Source organism: Vulpes vulpes, chromosome 13, assembly GCF_048418805.1.
Source record: "Vulpes vulpes isolate BD-2025 chromosome 13, VulVul3, whole genome shotgun sequence".
NCBI lineage: Eukaryota > Metazoa > Chordata > Mammalia > Carnivora > Canidae > Vulpes > Vulpes vulpes.
In genome coordinates this window covers 139,626,491-139,644,793 of record NC_132792.1, presented here as the reverse complement: position 1 = coordinate 139,644,793, position 18,303 = coordinate 139,626,491, and the positions used below count along the sequence as shown (strand labels likewise).

At 43.5% G+C, this 18,303-nt stretch overlaps 1 protein-coding gene across 6 annotated transcripts in view; it reads left to right on the top strand.

Annotated features, from left to right (window-relative positions):
• The window catches only part of ABL2 (ABL proto-oncogene 2, non-receptor tyrosine kinase), a 113,797-nt gene extending 101,695 nt beyond the window's left edge, over positions 1-12,102 (top strand). For 3 of the 6 annotated variants that reach the window (XM_072733119.1, XM_072733118.1, XM_026001222.2), the window contains 5 exons: positions 1,385-1,537; positions 2,847-2,936; positions 5,641-5,814; positions 6,344-6,577; positions 6,887-12,102. In XM_072733119.1, the coding sequence (XP_072589220.1) occupies positions 1,385-1,537; positions 2,847-2,936; positions 5,641-5,814; positions 6,344-6,577; positions 6,887-8,067 (1,832 nt within the window). In that variant the 3' untranslated portion in view covers positions 8,068-12,102. Of the gene's footprint in view, positions 1-1,384; positions 1,538-2,846; positions 2,937-5,640; positions 5,815-6,343 lie in introns of all 6 variants that reach the window. The other 3 variants (XM_072733117.1, XM_072733116.1, XM_026001220.2) reach the window with 1 other exon arrangement.
• Positions 12,103-18,303: the final 6,201 nt, after the last annotated feature.

The window sequence follows — 18,303 nt, the reverse complement described above, 5'->3', positions numbered from 1 at the left end:
TTTGCAAAGCTTCCTGTTTTCCATATTAGGTTTTATTGCTCGTTTCCAGAGTACTGTGACACAGAGTAGCCTCTTCTTTTCAAGGAAAGCATGATGGAATTGCATTTAGACTTTGTCCTTGTAACTAACTCATCTTGTTTCTGTTGTCATGAAAAGCAGATTTAGCAGGGGCTCATGGACTGAACAAGTCTATAGAAATTTGGGGGCAGCCCCGGTGGCGCAGCGGTTTAGCGCCGCCTACAGCCTGGCGTGTGATCCTGGAGACCCGGGATCAAGTCCCACATCGGGCTCCCTGCATGGACCCTGCTTCTCGCTCTGCCTGTGTCTCTACCTCTCTGCCTGCCTCTCTCTCTCTCTCTCTCTCTCTCTCTCTCTCTCTCTCTGCCTCTGAATTAAAAAAAAAGAAATTTGGGTTGTAGACCAACAGAAATAGTTGTAAGATGCTGAGTCACTTTTTACCAGAAATCTTAAACTCAGAAATAATGTGTGACAAAGTCAAGCAAATTTCCTTTTCTAGTGTGATTTTTTTCTTTGTTTTTTTTTTTTCTTTTTTCAAAGATTTTATTTATTTGAGAGAGGGAGAGCACAGAGGGAGAGGGAGAAGCAGATTCCCCACTGAGCAGGGAATCTGATACAGGCCTCAATCCCAGGACCCCAGGATCATGATCTGGGCCAAAGGCAGATGCTTAACCAACTGAACCATCCTGGCACCACTAGTGTGATGTTTTTTTTTTTATTTTAAATTAGTTTATTTCTTTTTGACTCCTTTAATATTTGCTGATGTAAAAACTGGAATTCATTAAATAGATCATAGATTGTTCTAAGAGTAGTTGGGTTATGTCCCAGACTTTCTATGGTCATAATTTATTCTCCCTCACTACAGTAAAGGAAATCCAAATAAAAATTGGGGAATTTATGGGGTGCCTGGGTAGCTCAGTCAATTGAGCATCAGACTCTTGGTTTTGGCTTGGGGTGTGATCTTGGTATCTTGTGATATGGGATTAAGCCCTGTGTTGGGCTCCATGCTCAGTGGGCAGTCTGCTTGGGATTCAACCATCCTCTCCCTCTGTTCCCCACCCCTTCCTCCCATTGCCCCCACTGGTGTGAGTGTGTGCTCTCATGCACTTGCTGTCTCAGATTAAAAAAAAAAATCTTTAAAAAAAATTGGCAAATTTATAGAAAACTGTCTTGAGGTTATGCCTGAAGCATTCTTCTGGCAGATACCTTAGAAGGACAAGTTCAGCTATAAGAATTAGAAGAGTATACTAATGTTGTAACAGTGTGAATGTTATCCAAAATTTGAAAGAAAAGTTACCTAATGGTATAAAATAAAAGATCAGAGAAGAAACATTCAACTTTTCTTTTTTTTAAATCCCTTATGCAGCTTTCGGGGTACTGTTGTGGGAAATTGCTACATATGGAATGTCACCATATCCGGGTATTGACCTGTCTCAGGTGTATGATCTACTGGAAAAAGGATATCGAATGGAACAACCTGAAGGATGCCCCCCTAAGGTTTATGAACTTATGAGAGCATGTAAGTGGTTTTTTTGTTGTTGTTGTTTTTGTTTTTTGAGTTTTTTTGTATTTTAATTTTGAAGGGTTAAGTCAGTGATTCAGGGTGATTAACAAAATAAGAAAACAGTTTTCCTCTCAGTGTTAGATTGAATCCAATCTCATGACACATAAAGTGTTGGTCAGGTGTGTTTGGGTGGCTCAGGCTGCCTTCAGTGCAGGTCATGACCTCAGGATTCTGGGATCGAGCCTGAATAGGGCTTCCTGCTCAGTGGGGGATCTGCTTCTCCCTCTCCCTCTACCCCTCTCCCCGTACTCATGTGCGTGCTCTCTCTCTCTCATAAATAAATAAAATCTTTAAAAAAGGGTCATTGATCAGCCAGTTGGCATATATAATAAACCGTTGAGTCTTATTTTTTTTTTTATTTTTTTTTACCATTGAGTCTTAATTGGAATTCTAATAACAGTTGTCCATGGCCCATATATTGCATATAAGTGGTTTCCCCAAACCACTCGCATATTCTAATAGGTTAATAAGAAACTGGGTTTGGAGATGGCTGCTTTCAACTAGATAAAAATGATTGCTAAAGACTGGAGAGTACCTGAAAGTAACCACTTTGAATAAACAAAAGCATCTGACTTCTTAACAGATGAGAAAGCTAGAAGGTTAGTGGTGAATTAGATTGCATTGTGTTGAAGCATATGTCTTGTTATTTTCCTTACCGTCCTGTTTTTGTCAAAGTGAACTCTAACTTCCTCCTTTCTGATATCCTGTTATACTTCTGATTATACTTAGCTGATTATAAGGTTAGAATGAGTTTGAATACAGGTTCTACTTCTTTCATTTTTCTAGTAGAAAAAAACTTTCCATTTTATTTTATTTTATTTATTTTAGATTTTATTTATTTATTCACGAGAGACACAGAGGCAGAGACATAGGCAGAGGGAGAAGCAGACTCCATGTAGGGAGCTTGATGTGGGACTCAATCCTGGGACTCCAGGATCATGCTCTGGGCCAAAGGCAGGCACCAAACTGCTGAGCCACCCAGGCGCCCCAACTTTCCATTTTATAAAGCATCTCCCCACCCCTCTTTATCCCCGTAGTAGAGAAAATAGAAGCTGAGGCTACATAGAAGGACCAGCCCTAGGAAGTGGGTTTATCACAGTTTTAAGTCTGGAACTGAGAAGCATCTGCCTCACTGTCATTGTGAACATGCTGTACCTCTCCTTCAGTAGCATCCATCATGATGCTTGGGACTCGCTTGCAGGTGTGCCATTGGATATTTAATTTTTGAAAGGAGCTTTCAGTATTTTCTTCTTTTGTTACATAGGCTGGAAGTGGAGCCCTGCTGACAGGCCATCTTTTGCTGAAACACATCAGGCTTTTGAAACCATGTTTCATGACTCCAGCATTTCTGAAGGTGGGAATCTGGTAGTTTACAGCTGGTGGCCAGTTCTGGGTGGTGTTAGGGGTGGTAATATTTCAAAAACAGTAGATTCTTCTAGTTTGTGACTCTGTTTCGGGATATTGAATTAATTCTTGGCCTTTATTCTCGCTTTGCTTTTTCTTTCTTTCTTTTTTTTTTTTTTTGCTATTTTTAAATGTCTCTATGTCTCTGCTCATTTCTAATATTGAAATTGTATTTTAATTAGAAATTCAGTCTCTTCATAAAGAGAAGAAGTTTGGTAGTTCTTTAACCACCAACACTTACCATATATGGAAGGGAAGAAAAAATGAGTATGAAGATTATTCCACCTCCCTGAACCATACCTACAAAGACAGAATCAAGTCATTAAGGCAATATCCAGAAATTTCATTTCTAGAAATAGATCTTGAAATAAGAGTATGAATAAAGATTTAGCTACAAAGATGTTACATCAGCATGTAGTTTTTAATATTAAAAAATTAAGAACAATTTAAGAATCTAATTATGTTCATATAATGGAATATTTAAAATGATATTCTTAAATATATTGACATGGAAAATAGTTTAAAATGAGCATGTTAAGCTATGAACAGTGAGAAGCCTTTTCGTATCTGAAAAACAAATTTATAGGCGCACGTAGGCATGACAGTGCCTCTACAATTACATGCAGAAGTCAGACAGTAAACTTGTTATATAGACAGGCTATTCTTAGAGAGTTAAAAACATCGAATTCTTAGTTATTTGTGCTTATTATTAGATTCTTTGGTATAGCTCCAGAATTTCACACATATTTGTTCAAATTTCTCCTTCATAATTGAACACAGAGCTTACTACTTAAGTTCAGGTTTTAAAATATGAGAAAAGGAAATCAGGCAAGTTGAATTTTGTCATCTTTTGTTAGCAATGTATCATTTCAGATAAGAAGGGAAAAGTATAACACTGAAGTTGAATGAAAAGTATTTTCTTCCTTGTCCTTTGCTTAGCTGAAACTTCTGCACATCAACCTTTGGGCCAGTTTGAGCAGCTGCCTGTCTCGGCCCCTCTGTGCTTTACCACAGCAGAGCTGGAATGATACAAGTCACAGGCTCCACTTCTCTGATGCTTCTGTGTCACCTTTTAACTTCTGTTGAATCCTTGCTTAAATATTTCTGCTTCTTTCAAAAATGTTCTGTCCTTTTAGAAAATCAGCCATTATCAGTTTTTAAAGGTAATTGCAATTCAGAATTGTTAAGCAAGAAATTTAAAATTATTTAACCCAAATTTTATTAAGCATTTAATCTTTGGCAAGCACTATACTGAAGACATAGGGATAAGACACAGTTCCTACCTTAAAAAGATGTATTTATTAGTTGTGAGTGGAAGAAATCTAACTCAAGTTTTCGAAAGCAATAAAAGGAGGATTTATTGGCTCATAACCAAACCATGGGAAAGGAGGGATGGTGTGAACTTCAGAGTCAGTAGAAGCCACAGACTCAAGGGGCTCTGGGCCTTCCTACTTCCCACAGCCACTCCCACCCAGTATCACTTCACTTTTGCTTCGACATTGATCTCATCCTCAGAATATTCCAAGAGGCACGGGGCACAGTTACTAGCATCCTTGAGGTCATATCTTTATAGCTTACGTCTGTGTCTGCCAGCTGCTGTACATAGCAGCGTAGGAAAGGAATCTCACTGACAGTGCTTGGGTTATATACTGTATATCCATTCTTGTGGAGGAGTCGATTTTTTTAAATAGTTGCCAAAAAATGTAAAATAAACACAATATTTCACAATTTCATTGATTCCATTTAATTTTTGTTCAGGAATGAGTAGCAAAGTATGTCTTTGCCCCAGTAGAAGCCACAAAATGCATAGCCATGTTCAAAAGGGTGAGCACTTTTTCAGGAGCCTCATTTGCTTCATTTGAATGAAATGAAATGCATCTACCCTCCTTCTTGGTATAAGGTACAATCTAAAAATAAAAATAACTCCAGAAATCTGTCTGCTTTGGTCAGCCTTTGAATAAGGACTCAGTAAACAAGGATATCCAAATGATATGGAAGCACATGAAACCATGCTGAACATTACTCATCATCAGAGAAATCCAAAATAGAACAATGAGATGCCATAGAGACTGACACCAGAATGGCTCAAATTAAAATTGAACAAAAAAACCCCTGATAATATCAAACTCTGGCAAGCATGCAGAGTAACCAAAACTACTATACAATGCTAATGGGAGTATAGATTGGCCCAGCCATTTTGGGAGACCGTTTGGCACAATCCAACAAAGCTGAATTATGTGCACCCTATAACCCACCAGTCCTGCTCCTAGGTATATACCCAGCAGACAATCACACAATTCTGAAGCAAAAGACACGTAGCAGGGTGTTCCTAGCAGCATATTCACAATAGCCAAAAACTAAAAACAACCTAAGTATCCATCAAAAGAGGAATGGATTAATTTTGGTATATTCACACTTTTGAACAATATACCATGAGAGAAAGCCCCTGCCACATGCAACAATGTGAATGAATCCACAGTCACAATGTTGAGCAAGAGAAGCCAGACATAAAAGAGTACATACTCTGTGATTCCATTGTATATTTTAGTACTCTTTTCTCCAGTTTTTTTTTCCTGTTGTATACTTTTTCTGAAAATAAAACCTTTTCTGTGTCCTGAAATTGTTTTTCATCAGTCCTTTTATCTTCCTCACAGAGGTAGCTGAGGAACTTGGGAGAGCTGCCTCCTCCTCATCTGTTGTTCCATACCTGCCCCGACTGCCAATACTTCCTTCCAAGACCCGGACGCTGAAGAAGCAGGTGGAGAACAAGGAGAATATCGAAGGGGCACAGGACACCACAGAAAATTCTGCTTCCAGTTCAGCACCAGGTATGGGTCACTAGGCGGGTAGAATTAAACTGTTTCCAGAACCTTGGGGTTTGATCCTTTATTTCCACTTTGCTGTCCGTCTTCCCCAAGGAGAGAATGGCCAGCATTAAACCAGCTCCTGCTCTTGTCCTTGGTTCTGGGATGCCAGCGTCATTAGTCCTGATCTCTTCTGTCCGTTCTACTACTTGGCCTCTCGCCCTGTTTCCTCAACTCTCCAATCTCAGACAGTTATCTCTTGACAGTTTCTGGGAAAAACTGCTTCATTGAGCCTGATAGATGAGGTCAGGGTGTGCTGTAGCTTTTAGAGAATAGACAATAGCCAAGGTGAAAGCCAGCACGTTGTTTCTTCCCAGTTATATCACATGTTGTATTTGGAACACTCATCGGTGTAAAATGATAACATATTTATTAATTTCTTCTGAGTCCTGACATTTAAGAGATACTAACAAAACTCTTATAGTTAACCATAGTTACTCAAGTGTAATGGAATCACTGTCTTTAACGTTACTGATTGGCCATTTCTTATCAGGGTTCATTAGAGGTGCACAGGCCCCTAGTGGGTCCCCAGCACTGCCTCGAAAACAAAGAGACAAGTCACCCAGCAGCCTCTTGGAAGATGCCAAAGAGACATGCTTCACCAGGGATAGGAAGGGAGGCTTCTTCAGCTCCTTCATGAAAAAGAGAAATGCTCCCACACCCCCTAAACGCAGCAGTTCCTTCCGAGAAATGGAGAATCAACCCCACAAGAAATATGAACTCACGGGTAACTTCTCATCTGTTGCTTCTCTACAGCATGCTGATGGGTTCTCTTTCACTCCTGCCCAGCAAGAGGCGAATCTGGTGCCACCCAAGTGCTATGGGGGGAGCTTTGCACAGAGGAACCTCTGTAATGACGATGGTGGCGGGGGTGGGGGCAGTGGCACTGCTGGGGGTGGGTGGTCTGGCATTACAGGCTTCTTTACACCACGTTTAATCAAAAAGACACTGGGCTTACGAGCGGGTAAACCCACAGCCAGTGATGACACTTCCAAGCCTTTTCCAAGGTCAAACTCTACATCTTCCATGTCCTCAGGGCTTCCAGAGCAGGATAGGATGGCAATGACCCTTCCCAGGAACTGCCAGAGGTCCAAACTCCAGCTGGAAAGGACAGTGTCCACCTCTTCTCAGCCAGAAGAGAATGTGGACAGGGCCAATGATATGCTTCCAAAAAAATCAGAGGAAGGTGCTGCTCCAAGCAGGGAGAGACCAAAAGCCAAACTTTTGCCCAGAGGAGCCACGGCTCTTCCTCTCAGAACCCCCTCTGGGGACCCAGCCATTACAGAGAAGGACTCTCCAGCGGTGGGGGTGGCTGGAGTGGCAGCTGCCCCAAAGAGCAAGGAGAGGAATGGTGGAGCACGACTTGGCATGGCTGGAGTCCCAGAGGATGGCGAGCAGACAGGCTGGTCTTCTCCGGCCAAGGCTGCAGCAGCCCTCCCAACCACTCACAACCACAAAGTGCCAGTCCTTATTTCACCCACTCTGAAGCACACTCCAGCTGACGTGCAGCTCATTGGCACAGACTCTCAGGGCAATAAATTCAAACTCTTATCTGAGCATCAGGTCACATCCTCTGGAGACAAGGACCGACCCCGACGGGTAAAACCAAAGTGTGCCCCACCCCCACCCCCAGTGATGAGACTACTGCAGCATCCGTCCATGTGCTCAGACTCCACGGAAGAGCCCACTGCCCCGACTGCAGGACAGCCCACGCCAGAAACACAGGAAGGAGGGAAGAAGGCAGCTCCGGGGGCAGTGCCCATCGGTGGGAAAGCTGGGAGGCCAGTGATGCCTCCACCTCAAGTGCCTCTGCCCACATCTTCCATCTCACCAGCCAAAATGGCTAATGGCACAGCAGGTACTAAAGTGGCTCTGAGAAAAACCAAACAGGTGGCTGAGAAAATCTCAGCAGACAAAATCAGCAAAGAGGCCCTGCTGGAATGTGCTGACCTACTGTCCAGTGCAATCACGGAACCTGTGCCCAACAGCCAGCTGGTGGACACGGGACACCAGCTACTCGACTACTGCTCAGGCTATGTGGACTGCATCCCTCAAACTCGCAACAAATTTGCCTTCCGAGAGGCTGTGAGCAAACTGGAACTCAGCCTGCAGGAGCTGCAGGTGTCTTCAGCTGCTGCCGGGGTGTCCGGGGCAAACCCTGTCCTTAATAACTTATTGTCATGTGTCCAGGAAATCAGTGACGTGGTGCAGAGGTAGCCACTGTGAGCCTCAGGGGAAGATGCTCACATTTCTGAGGGGAGAGGGAAAGGGGCTTGTTTTCCTGTGTTCTTGTTTTCAAAAAATGAAAGACTGATACTTGAGTGTGTTTATGTGAAGTACCTCAGATCTCTGAGTTCTCACGTTTACAGGTTCATCTCAAAAATAACAAAAAGCAAAACACATAGGACAGGGAAATGAAATGGGGGCAGAGCAGTGGTGGACAGGATTGGAAGCTGCCCTGGAACATCAGGGAACATGTGTCTGCCAGGTCACAGAGAACCCAGTCCAATCCGTTCTTACGTGGGATGACGTGTGGTGGGTAAACAGGGCTGCTCTGGGCCAGGCTGCAGGCCTGTGTGCAGACTGTGGACTGGCCGGGGTGCTCACTCCGCGCCCCAAGAAGGGGACTGTCTTGGGGCTCCAGGAGGTACTGGCGGTGGTCACGTGCCACCTCACCTAATGAATCGGGTGGGAGTGAAGAAGGGAAAGCTGGGAATGTTACCGAGGGGGACCTTTCCTTTGAGGCCATTGAAAGCAGCTGTTTCTCCAGAGCTCACCGCCATAGTCGAAGCTGCAGGTCAGCCTGCGAGGACATGCTCCTGTCCTTTTTACCATGGGCATGTTAATTGGTGCAGGAAGTAAAGAATGCTAGGAAGTAGTCAGGGAGATTGAAACTTCCTCCTCACATCTCCACTGATAAGCAGAAGTCATTTCTCCCCCTCATAGGTTATTTCCTAGTGGACTGGGATTGGTTTTTAGCTCGCTGGTGCCCATCTATAAATTGTAGGCATAGGGGTCTCCTTTGTGGTTCCTCTCTGCTCTCTGCTGGGCGGGCCATCTTCCTTTATATCTGGCAGTATTCAGGGCATTAATCAATGTCGATATGGAAAACAGCGGTCACGTACAGGCTCTCTTGGGAATCCTTTTCTGATGCCGTGCCCCTGCAAACCGACATACTGGCCAAGGAATTAAGCAGCTCTGCATCTCTTTATCGGCTAACATGCCAGGGAAGGAGGTCTCTTTTTGGAATCCATTGGCCAGCTCCAGAGGTCTGTGACTTTAAGTGTTCTTGAGAAGCTGATTTGGTCCCAATGGCCATTTCTCTGTACTTTTCACCTCCCTCATCACCTTAGACCCAGGCTAGGTAGGGAGGAGGAGAAATATTCTTTCACTTTCCGTGAATTTCAGATGAATTGCCCCCAATTACTCCCACCTACTCTTCTCCCTTCACATAGCCCCTTCCCCCTCATGGTTGTGCTTGTCTGTAAATACTGGGAATACTCTTTGATATTTATTTTGTCACTTCACCTCTCTTTGAAGAATGCATAATCGAAGGGGCAGGTCATTTCAAGGAAACACTGATTAAACCCTAGAAACATAATGACTTAACCCCCAAATATGTTTTGCCTTTGAAAACTAGGCCTTCTCCTATTTAGTTATAGTTATGGAAGCTAATTAGGATCATATTGAACTGAACCTAGGCAGTTAGATAATATTCTTGATATCAGGTCTAATCTTAATATTTCATTCTCTTTTTAAAGCTTTATGACCACCACCCCTCACCTGCCCAAGGAGAACCTGATACAAAAGAATAAATACATTATTTTTTCCTCCCAAACGAATATTAACTTAGGAAGATAGGAGTTGAACACTGGTGACCTGTGAGTTTTCTTCCTGCCTCTGTTATCGTTCCACTGTCAAGCCACAGCCCCATCTCTTAATCTGTTAAAGGAAGGTAATGCTACATCTTCTCCAGGGTGTTTTGCAAATAAGTGTATAGCTATCCCTTTGAGAGCCACTTCACTGCAGCGTTGTTACGTTCAATGGTTTTCATTCTCTTCTTTGCTCAGTAGCAGATAATGGAAATGTGGAACTGCTGAGATGATGCTAACGGGGCTAGAATACTGAGGAGGCAAAACTATGTTTTGGACAGAGTTTGTCCTCTTTGAGGAGGAAACTGAGTTTTCATTAGAAAGAAAGGAAACCTTGATTCTTGCTGTGGCTGCTCCAGAGGAGGTGCAGGCCAGGAGGAGGATGAGAAGGGAAGAGACAGTCCTGGGCTTGGCAGGGCTTGGGTGAGCCCTGACTGTAGGTTACCTACAGGATGCAGCACAGGCAGTGAGCAATCTGGCTGACCTTCCCTGAGTGGTCGGTCAAGAAGACCAGACTTCCCTTTAACCAGGATGTCGGCCCATGGTCCTCCCAACCTCCTTCTTTGCCACTCCCCTTCATCAGTCATTTCCATAAACTTGAAATTGTTTTAGCAATTTGCCTTTTAAGGGTGGGCAGGGACAGCTAAAACTTTAGAATATTATGCTGCTTTTTAAGTTTATCCGTCATTGTGGGATGCAATTTGAGGGATTAATTATAATTGTTGTTTTTTTCAGGGGATTTTTTTTTTTTTTTTTTTAAAGCAAGGGATCTTTCCTTGAGAGCTCTGAAAATAAGCCTTGGAGGAACACTACTGAGTGTATGTAAGCTCCCTGGTTCTCTCACCGCAGAACAGTTTTGAGGGTGGGGACTGTGTCTCACTCAGGGGCAGCACCTGGCTCTCTGTCTTGCCTACAGTAGGTGCTCACTAAGTTATGAAATAAATTGCTTTTGTTCAACACTGTCCAGAGCAGCATTAACTATTGTAGCACAGCCTGTCCACGTGATGCTTGAACTGTGTGACTTCAGTATTGAAGGCTCAGGGTTCAGGTGAAAGAGGCACTGTCAACTCACTATAAAAGTATCATTTAGATTGCTCCTTTTTCTAATTGAAAAAGACCAGATTTTTAAAGTAACCTTATATAAATTTAAAAGTTTGAGTTCACAGCAGAGAAAACTGCTCAAGATTAAAAGCATGACCTGGCTAGTTTAAAAGCAAAGCAGGAGCAAAAGCCCTTCTACGAGTTGTTGACAACTTTCTAAAGTGGTTATATATGCCTACAGTGGGCTGTCTCAGCTTGAGTCCTTTCATGTACAGGTAATATGATTTCAGCTTCTATTTCTTACCTTAAAATGCAGTGTTTTGTGTAAAATACATCTTGATTGTGCTTTACATGAAGTATTTTCATAAAAGGCTTTGTGTAAAATTAAAGCATGTCTATTTTCCTACAGACTTCCATTGTGATTTTCAGAGATAATAGCCTTAAAAAAGATTGGCCCTAAGAAATTTAGTGTTTTTCCAAATGACCTCTGTTCATTGATATCATTAGAGTAGAGATCCTTTCCCAGTTGCATTTTGGGGTTTAAATTAGAATTTTCTTACAATTCAGTTGAAAATTGGCTGGTAAGATAGTGCCCAGTTAATAAAAGATGCTGACTTTGCTAAGGCATAGCCCGTGTTAACTAAAGTCATGGAGCTTTTGAGTTTCAAAGGATACAGTATAGCTGGTGACTAAGAGTTGAGACTCTGAAGCCAGTCTAGAAGGCAAGTCATTTAACCTTCCTGAGCCTTAGTTTCCACATTGGAAAACAGGGATGATAATAGTAACTACCTCAGGGTTGTTGTAAGGATTAAATGAGATAATGTATATTAGATTCTTAGCTCGAGTGCCTGGCACATAATGAGCACTCCATACATGTTCAGTGCTACTACTATTATTAACACTTAGTCTAGTGAGTCTTAGCCAGGGATGTGCAACAGAATCTCTGGAATTTAACAAAGTCTGATGTGTTGGCTCATCCCAGATCAGAATTCCCAGTGGGGTGAAGTCTCAGCAAGTGTATTTTCCAAGAATTCCTCCAAGTGTTTTAGACATCCAGCACTGCCGGAACACCATTGGTACCCCAACCCCTTTCTTCATAGCTTCAGAAATTGGAAGAGAGGATGGTGAAGTTACCTGCCCATTATCTTAATTAGTGGCAGAGTCAAGGCTAAGGTCAGGTCCCTTGACTTTCTGGTTGTGGGGTCTTTCTGCCCTTACTGCTGCCTTGTGAGACACTGCCCAAAAAAAAAAAAAAAAAAAAAAGTGGCTCAGATAGACAATCAGCCTGCACAGTGCCGCACACTTTCTAAAGCACACACACACTCCTGGCGCTCTGACCTCGAGGGCCTTGAATGTTGAGTAATGGCAACACTAGCAAAGCAGGCATTCAGTAGAGCTCAGTGATATAAAAAAAAAAAAAAATGTATGGGGTTATTCCTTTGGACAGACCTCAGCAACACAGCAGTGGTCTGTACTTTGTATAAAGAAATATCAAGTTAAGTTTTAAAAAACCCTAGTCCTACATTCCTTTTTCTTAAAAACAAAATGACTTTATTTCATATCATTTTAATGGCTATGAGGTAATGTATATGAAAGCACTTTGAGGAAAGTATCAAATGTAATTTAACTGTAAGGTTGTATTATTAATGTCTGTTTAGAAGATCAGACAGTTAGATGCTGATTGACTAATCACCCCCGTGACTTACCACATTTGTAAATATGAAACTGCTAAATGAATATGTGCAGGTATAGTTAAGTGTTTTGCTAAAATTGTAGCTCAGCGCCGAATAACTTCAGAAAACTACGGACCAACTTTCTGGTTTAATTATGATCATTAAAAAATACTAATATGTACTCCAGAATAAAGAAGCTCTTCCAGGGACCTTGACTCAGGAAGAATTAAAGCCCTCTACTTAGCCTTGAACACTTGTCCACAACTTGTTCAGCCATTTAGCATCCTAACATGGTGGGAGCAGACTCTTACCTGTTAATGTTGACAGTGTCTTTTTAACCGATGTCCAGCGTGGTTTCGTTGGGATTTTTTGGGTGGGGAGGGGACAGGTGGGATTGGATGGCCATACAACCAGTGCACTTTGGGAATTAGTTTTCTAAAATTTCCTCCCGTTAGAAATGAGCTTGACATTCATCATCTGTATGTGCGTGTTTTTCCTAAAATGAGTAGCTAAACACAATTTGCCTATTAGATTATAAAATACCCCAGAGTAAATTGCATTGGTGGCCACTTTTGAGTTATAGCTACACTGCATTCTGACCTCTCCCTTCCAGTTTTAGCTCTTGTTGTCATTGTTACTGTCTGGCTATGCTTCCACAGGAAATCACATTGAGCTGACAGGGTTGTCTGTGTTTTTGTTCATAACGATTTTTGGGTTTTATCTCGCTTGGCATTAACTTGTTTTACCTTGGTTTGGGATCCATCTCTGTTTCCTAAGCATTTATTACAACCAGTTTTCTTATGTAGATGGGTCTCTGGATGGAAGTTTCTTCTTATGAATTAATAGACCTCCAGCTGTCTATATCTCTGCCTCAGCTTCTGTCAAGCTCAGTTCTTTTGTAAATGTCTGCTTTGGATTGGGATGTGTGGGAGCCGGAAAGAGAAGGAAAGGCAGCTCCACCTTATGCCCTTCTGACAAAGGCAGGCAAAGGTAGCCCCACAGATGCCTGTACGTTCTGCCTGACAACCCAGAAAACCGTTTGCTGGCCATAGCCCTGCTAGTCAGAGAGGAGAAGCCTTGGGCTGGTTCGAAAGCTTGTCCCACTCTTTAACAGTTAGGATAGTTAAATCTTTTGGAGAGAGTTCCAGTTTTCCAACTACCAGAATTTTAAAAAATGCAAGGTTTGTTTTTTGTTTTTTTGGGTTTTTTTCTGGCAAGTGCCTCCAGTAACAGTGATTGCTGTTACCTGCTCTGTTCCAGCCAGAACTTCACTGCTATTCCCTGTCCTCCTGTATTACTGGAAAGCGTGGGTGGATTTCAGGGCTGTGGAATGGGCCTCCTGTGCAGAGCATCTACCCAGATGACTGTCTTGGCTCCAAGTCTGTCTTATGTGAAGTTTACTGCAATGTCCAAAAAGAGGACTTTCTGCTCTGGGGCTGCTGTTTCTCATGCCATACCAGAGGTGTACATTTCCTCTTGAGATAACACATATATAAGATGATATTTCCTTCATTTCTAACTCAGTATCCTAGATCCATAGGACAGGACATTAGGGGAGGCTCCACCCTGTGATAATCAGGGTAAGAAGATTGCATGCTTCTCCCTGAGTGAGGAGGCTAAAGCAGGTCATCTTGATTCTAGGTCATTCAGAGGATTGTGCCTTCAGAGATGGGTTTTGTGTGTGTTGCAGAGGAGAGACTTGTAAGCTGGGTTGATGTTGCATGATGAGTGAGCTAGAACTGGTAGGTGGGTGGCGGTGGCTCAAAGCCCTGGTCGGTGAGAATCCCTGCTTGAGATGTTCCCCACACACACGGTGTGTGACAGACTGCACTTTTCTCCATCCTGATTGGTGAGCTGGGGGAAGGCTGTTCTAACTGGCCCTTCCCTCCTTCCAAGAGCATTTCTTTGCTCCTGTGTACAATTACGAATTTGAAATTGTTTACCTCTCTTAGAAGAATTACATCCTTTAACTTTCCCACTGTTGAGTACACATACTGAACACAGTAGCATGGCCCTGGAGCAGCCCATGGGCACAGATGGCATGTGAACTGATCTAACCTGCACATCATCTCAAGGAAGGGCCGTCTCCTTTAAGTCAAAAGCTTAGGCCACTTTGTCCTCAGATCATGCCCCATATGTGCCCTCTGTGTCTGTTCTGTGAAATTCTTGGTTGTTTTACTCAAAGGAGCAAGTTTCTGGGTCCTGCACGTCACTCCAGACTACTGAGCTATAAATGCAGGACTTGAGGTCTGGGAGCATTCTGGTCAATTCTTTAGGACATGGTGGAGGTGAATTGTCCAGTGCTAGCAGGCTTTAAGAAAGGAATTAGAAAATTTTATCAGAATAGGAATTTTAAATCATGTAATTAAGCACCATACACTTGAACTGGAGAATAGGACTTCTAGTTAGTAAAATTTTCACATGTAGGGATAGTTTTCATCAGTTGTGTAACACAACAGTAACACAGGTATGCCAAATAAATTTATTCTTGATTCAGAAGATATTGCAGGATCCTGTAGTGCTTTAGTGTCCTCACTGGTGAATCCCAGATACTGTTCTTTACAATTCAGAGGTACCATACCATGTGTTGAAAGTGGCAAGAATGCCAAGAGACTGAGATGTTTCTGGTAGCTGAAGGCCAGGTAAGCCAGCCTGCCTCCATTTTGACAAGCCGTTTTTCACTGTGGCCACTGTTCTTGGGATTCCGTTATGAGAGAAATTTTCTGAGATCTTGAGAAATCACCTTGATTTAGGGTGATTGTTCTTCAGAGAAATTAGTATTCAGAAACTAGAAAGGACAATGAGGTACTCATCTTAGAGTTCTTTAGGGCATATGTTTGAAAACCTTCAGATCTCAGATCTGTAGAGAGGGTATGTGTTATGTCCACGTCTTGTACATACACCGTTGTCGTGCTAAGAAAGGAGAGGAGTAGGTGAAAGAGGAGTTACCCAGATCTTTCCCTGTGGTGAATAGAAGCTGTGCCCTGGTTTGGTGTGTTTGCCATGAACAGGCTGATTGAGCTGTTTATGCATCCTCAGAACCCCCGGTCCCCTGGGTGGACCCCACACTCTTCCTCTTTGCAATCCGATTCTGTAATGACTATCAGTGGAGAAACCCAGTTTTATGCTCGCTTGACAAAAACAAGTTGGAACATTTCATGGTGGCTGACAGAACTTTGCCCTAAAACATATGACTCTTTAAAACTTGTTTAACATTTATACCAAAGGTCACGCTCTGCAGGTGTATGCATGGTGGGTGCACACGGGGTGAGGCCTGGTGTGCACTGAGGAGGGGACACAGTGAGACAATATGGGATTTAACTGAAAACACATCAATCATGGGTCACACTACCAGTGTTGTCAGGTATTTGTTCTTGTAATATATTTTCAGGTGTTTTGTTTTTCTAATTTAATTCTCTCACCCTGTTGTCTGACTGTGAACTGCTAACAGTGTTAAACTTGATGTAAATAAACGAGGCCCTTGAAAGGGGAATGCTGTCTGCCTGTTGTCTCACAAGGCTTGCCAACTTGTGTTTTATTTTAAATAAAGGTTGCAATATTTTATTGGCAAAGTAGGCTTGTGATTGGAGTGTTTCTCCCCCAATTTTAACTGAGCGGGAATCTGCAGAATTTTTCTTTCTTTACAATAAGATAGAAGTGTGTGAGGTAAAGAAGCTGGTTTTAGCAACATCTCTCCGGCACATTCTTTAGCATCTCCTCCCGGAGGAGAGAATACTCATTCTTCAATGGATTATGCTTTTTGGAAACGGCTAAAGGCAGCATCTGGAGCCCAGCAAGTACAGACGGTGGGTAATGTGTGTACATGCGTGTATATCTGGCTAACATAAGGTGAAAAGGGAGCCTTCTCTCAAAGTCTATTCTGAGGACAATTCCAAATAGGTTCTGCAAAAGTTTAAAGCCAAAGTAGCATTAACAGAGCACATGTAGAATGTCACAGAGAACGTTCTACTCTCGTTTTGCTTACTCTTCAATTTTTTAAAAATGTGAGTCCTTGCTTTTCGAAGTGCCGTTGTGGTTAGGTAGCAGTAGGCTGGGTTCACCTGGCGCACAGGTGCGGTCCCGTTGGAAGAGCTGTTGAACATCTGCTAACACAGCTCCTCTCGCTCCCCCTGCTGTCCTTTCCTTTTGCCCATTTTTGGTGTAGGGAAATCTTATTTTTGAGTCTCCTGAGGAGAAACTTCCATTGTGATTTTCTGCCTCTTTTGCATTATTTGTAACATTCTGCACAGCTGAGGCTGTGTCACTGGCTGCGGGAAAGCATAGGAGCTGGAGCCGGAGTCGGACTGCCTGGATCGAACCTCTCCAGTCCACTGACTAGCTTGGTGACTTTGTGCAAGTTTTTTGCCCTCTCAGAGCCTCTGTCTCCTCGTCACCGCAGTCATTGTTAAGACTGACACGAGGTAACGGCTACAGGGCACACAGGGCACATGGTAAGTTCTCAGACGGTGAGTACCTAGAACAGACTTCAGCCGGACTGCACAGACTAGCATGGAGGGAGAGGCCCCTGCCTTGGCTTTGAGTATGGGGCCAACTGACAGCAGTTTTCTTAGATTGTACTTTATTAAACACCTAAGCTCTGTGTCCTAAGCACTTTAGAAAGATGACTTTGTCTCATCCTCATAGCAGCTTTATGAGGGGAGTACAGTGATGCTCCCTGTTACAAAGGTAGAGAGCAAGGTTCGGCTGCATTTCGTAGCTTTCTGTGGTCTCACGGGGCTAAGTCACTGAGCCACAGCACTGCGGTCCAGGCGGTCGGACTCCAGACAAGTGTGCAGAACCATGGCGTGGCGCTGCCTGTCCTCGTCCCTGAGGTATAAGAGGGTCAGACCCTGTATTTACTACATCAGACATGGCACACCAGTGCTAAAAGGGTGTCAGCTGTTGTGTGGCTCTGAAACCTGAAGAGAGTATATCCTTTTAAAGTATATTATTACGTGGGGCGCCTAGGTGGCTCAGTCGGTTCAGCCTCTGCCTTAGGCTCAGGTCCTGATCTCAGGGTCCCCAGGGTCCTGGGATCAGGCCTCTCCCTCTGCCCGCCCCCACCCAACTCATGCTTGCTCATGCTCTCCCTCAAAATAAAATCAGTTAGTGTGTACTCACAGAGTGTAGAGCAGGGGTAGTAACAGCATCAGGTGGCCTGCATCTTTCCGAGATACTCCAGATGGAGACAACGAGCTAGTGGCTTAGACTGCCCCCATGTTACTGTGCAGTGAGGCTGAACTTGCTTCTGTCCCGCGGGTGGTGAGAAAAGTTCCTTTCATCACATATTTGAAAGTTGAGCACATAATGTGGCTCAGGCTAGATACACCCTGACCTCGAGACACTTGGGTAAATGGGTCCGATGAAGGGCTAAACGGGAGGAACGAGCCCAAAGCACTGTTTTTCCAGGGCTAAAGGTAAGAGGGTTGGGGAGGGCTTTAATGAAGAGGGGATACTTGAGGTGGTGACAAAAGTAAGAGCAGAGACCCCTGTGCAATTCCAAGAAGCAAAAGTGAAGAACCGAGAGAAGGGAAGAGACACGGAACACACCCCATGTGTCTAGAAACACAATGTACGCATTTATACGTGGCCATTCAAGCCTCAAAAATGACTTTCTGTTTTTAGAGCTGGGAGCCCGGGAGTGACGTTTTCACATATAAGAGCAATGTGCTGTGAAAGCCTCTTCACCCAGTTCAGCCGACTTCCCGAAGTCGAGTGAAGTGAACTAGCAGAGCAGGTGGTGACCCCGTCAGCTCTGAGCGCCAGGGTGCGCCCCCGTCCTGGCCCCGCTGTCAGTATGGCCCCACTTTTGGAATTTCACTGAGTGAGCATCATTACCAGGTCTCAGTAAGAAAGCAGGCCGAGGG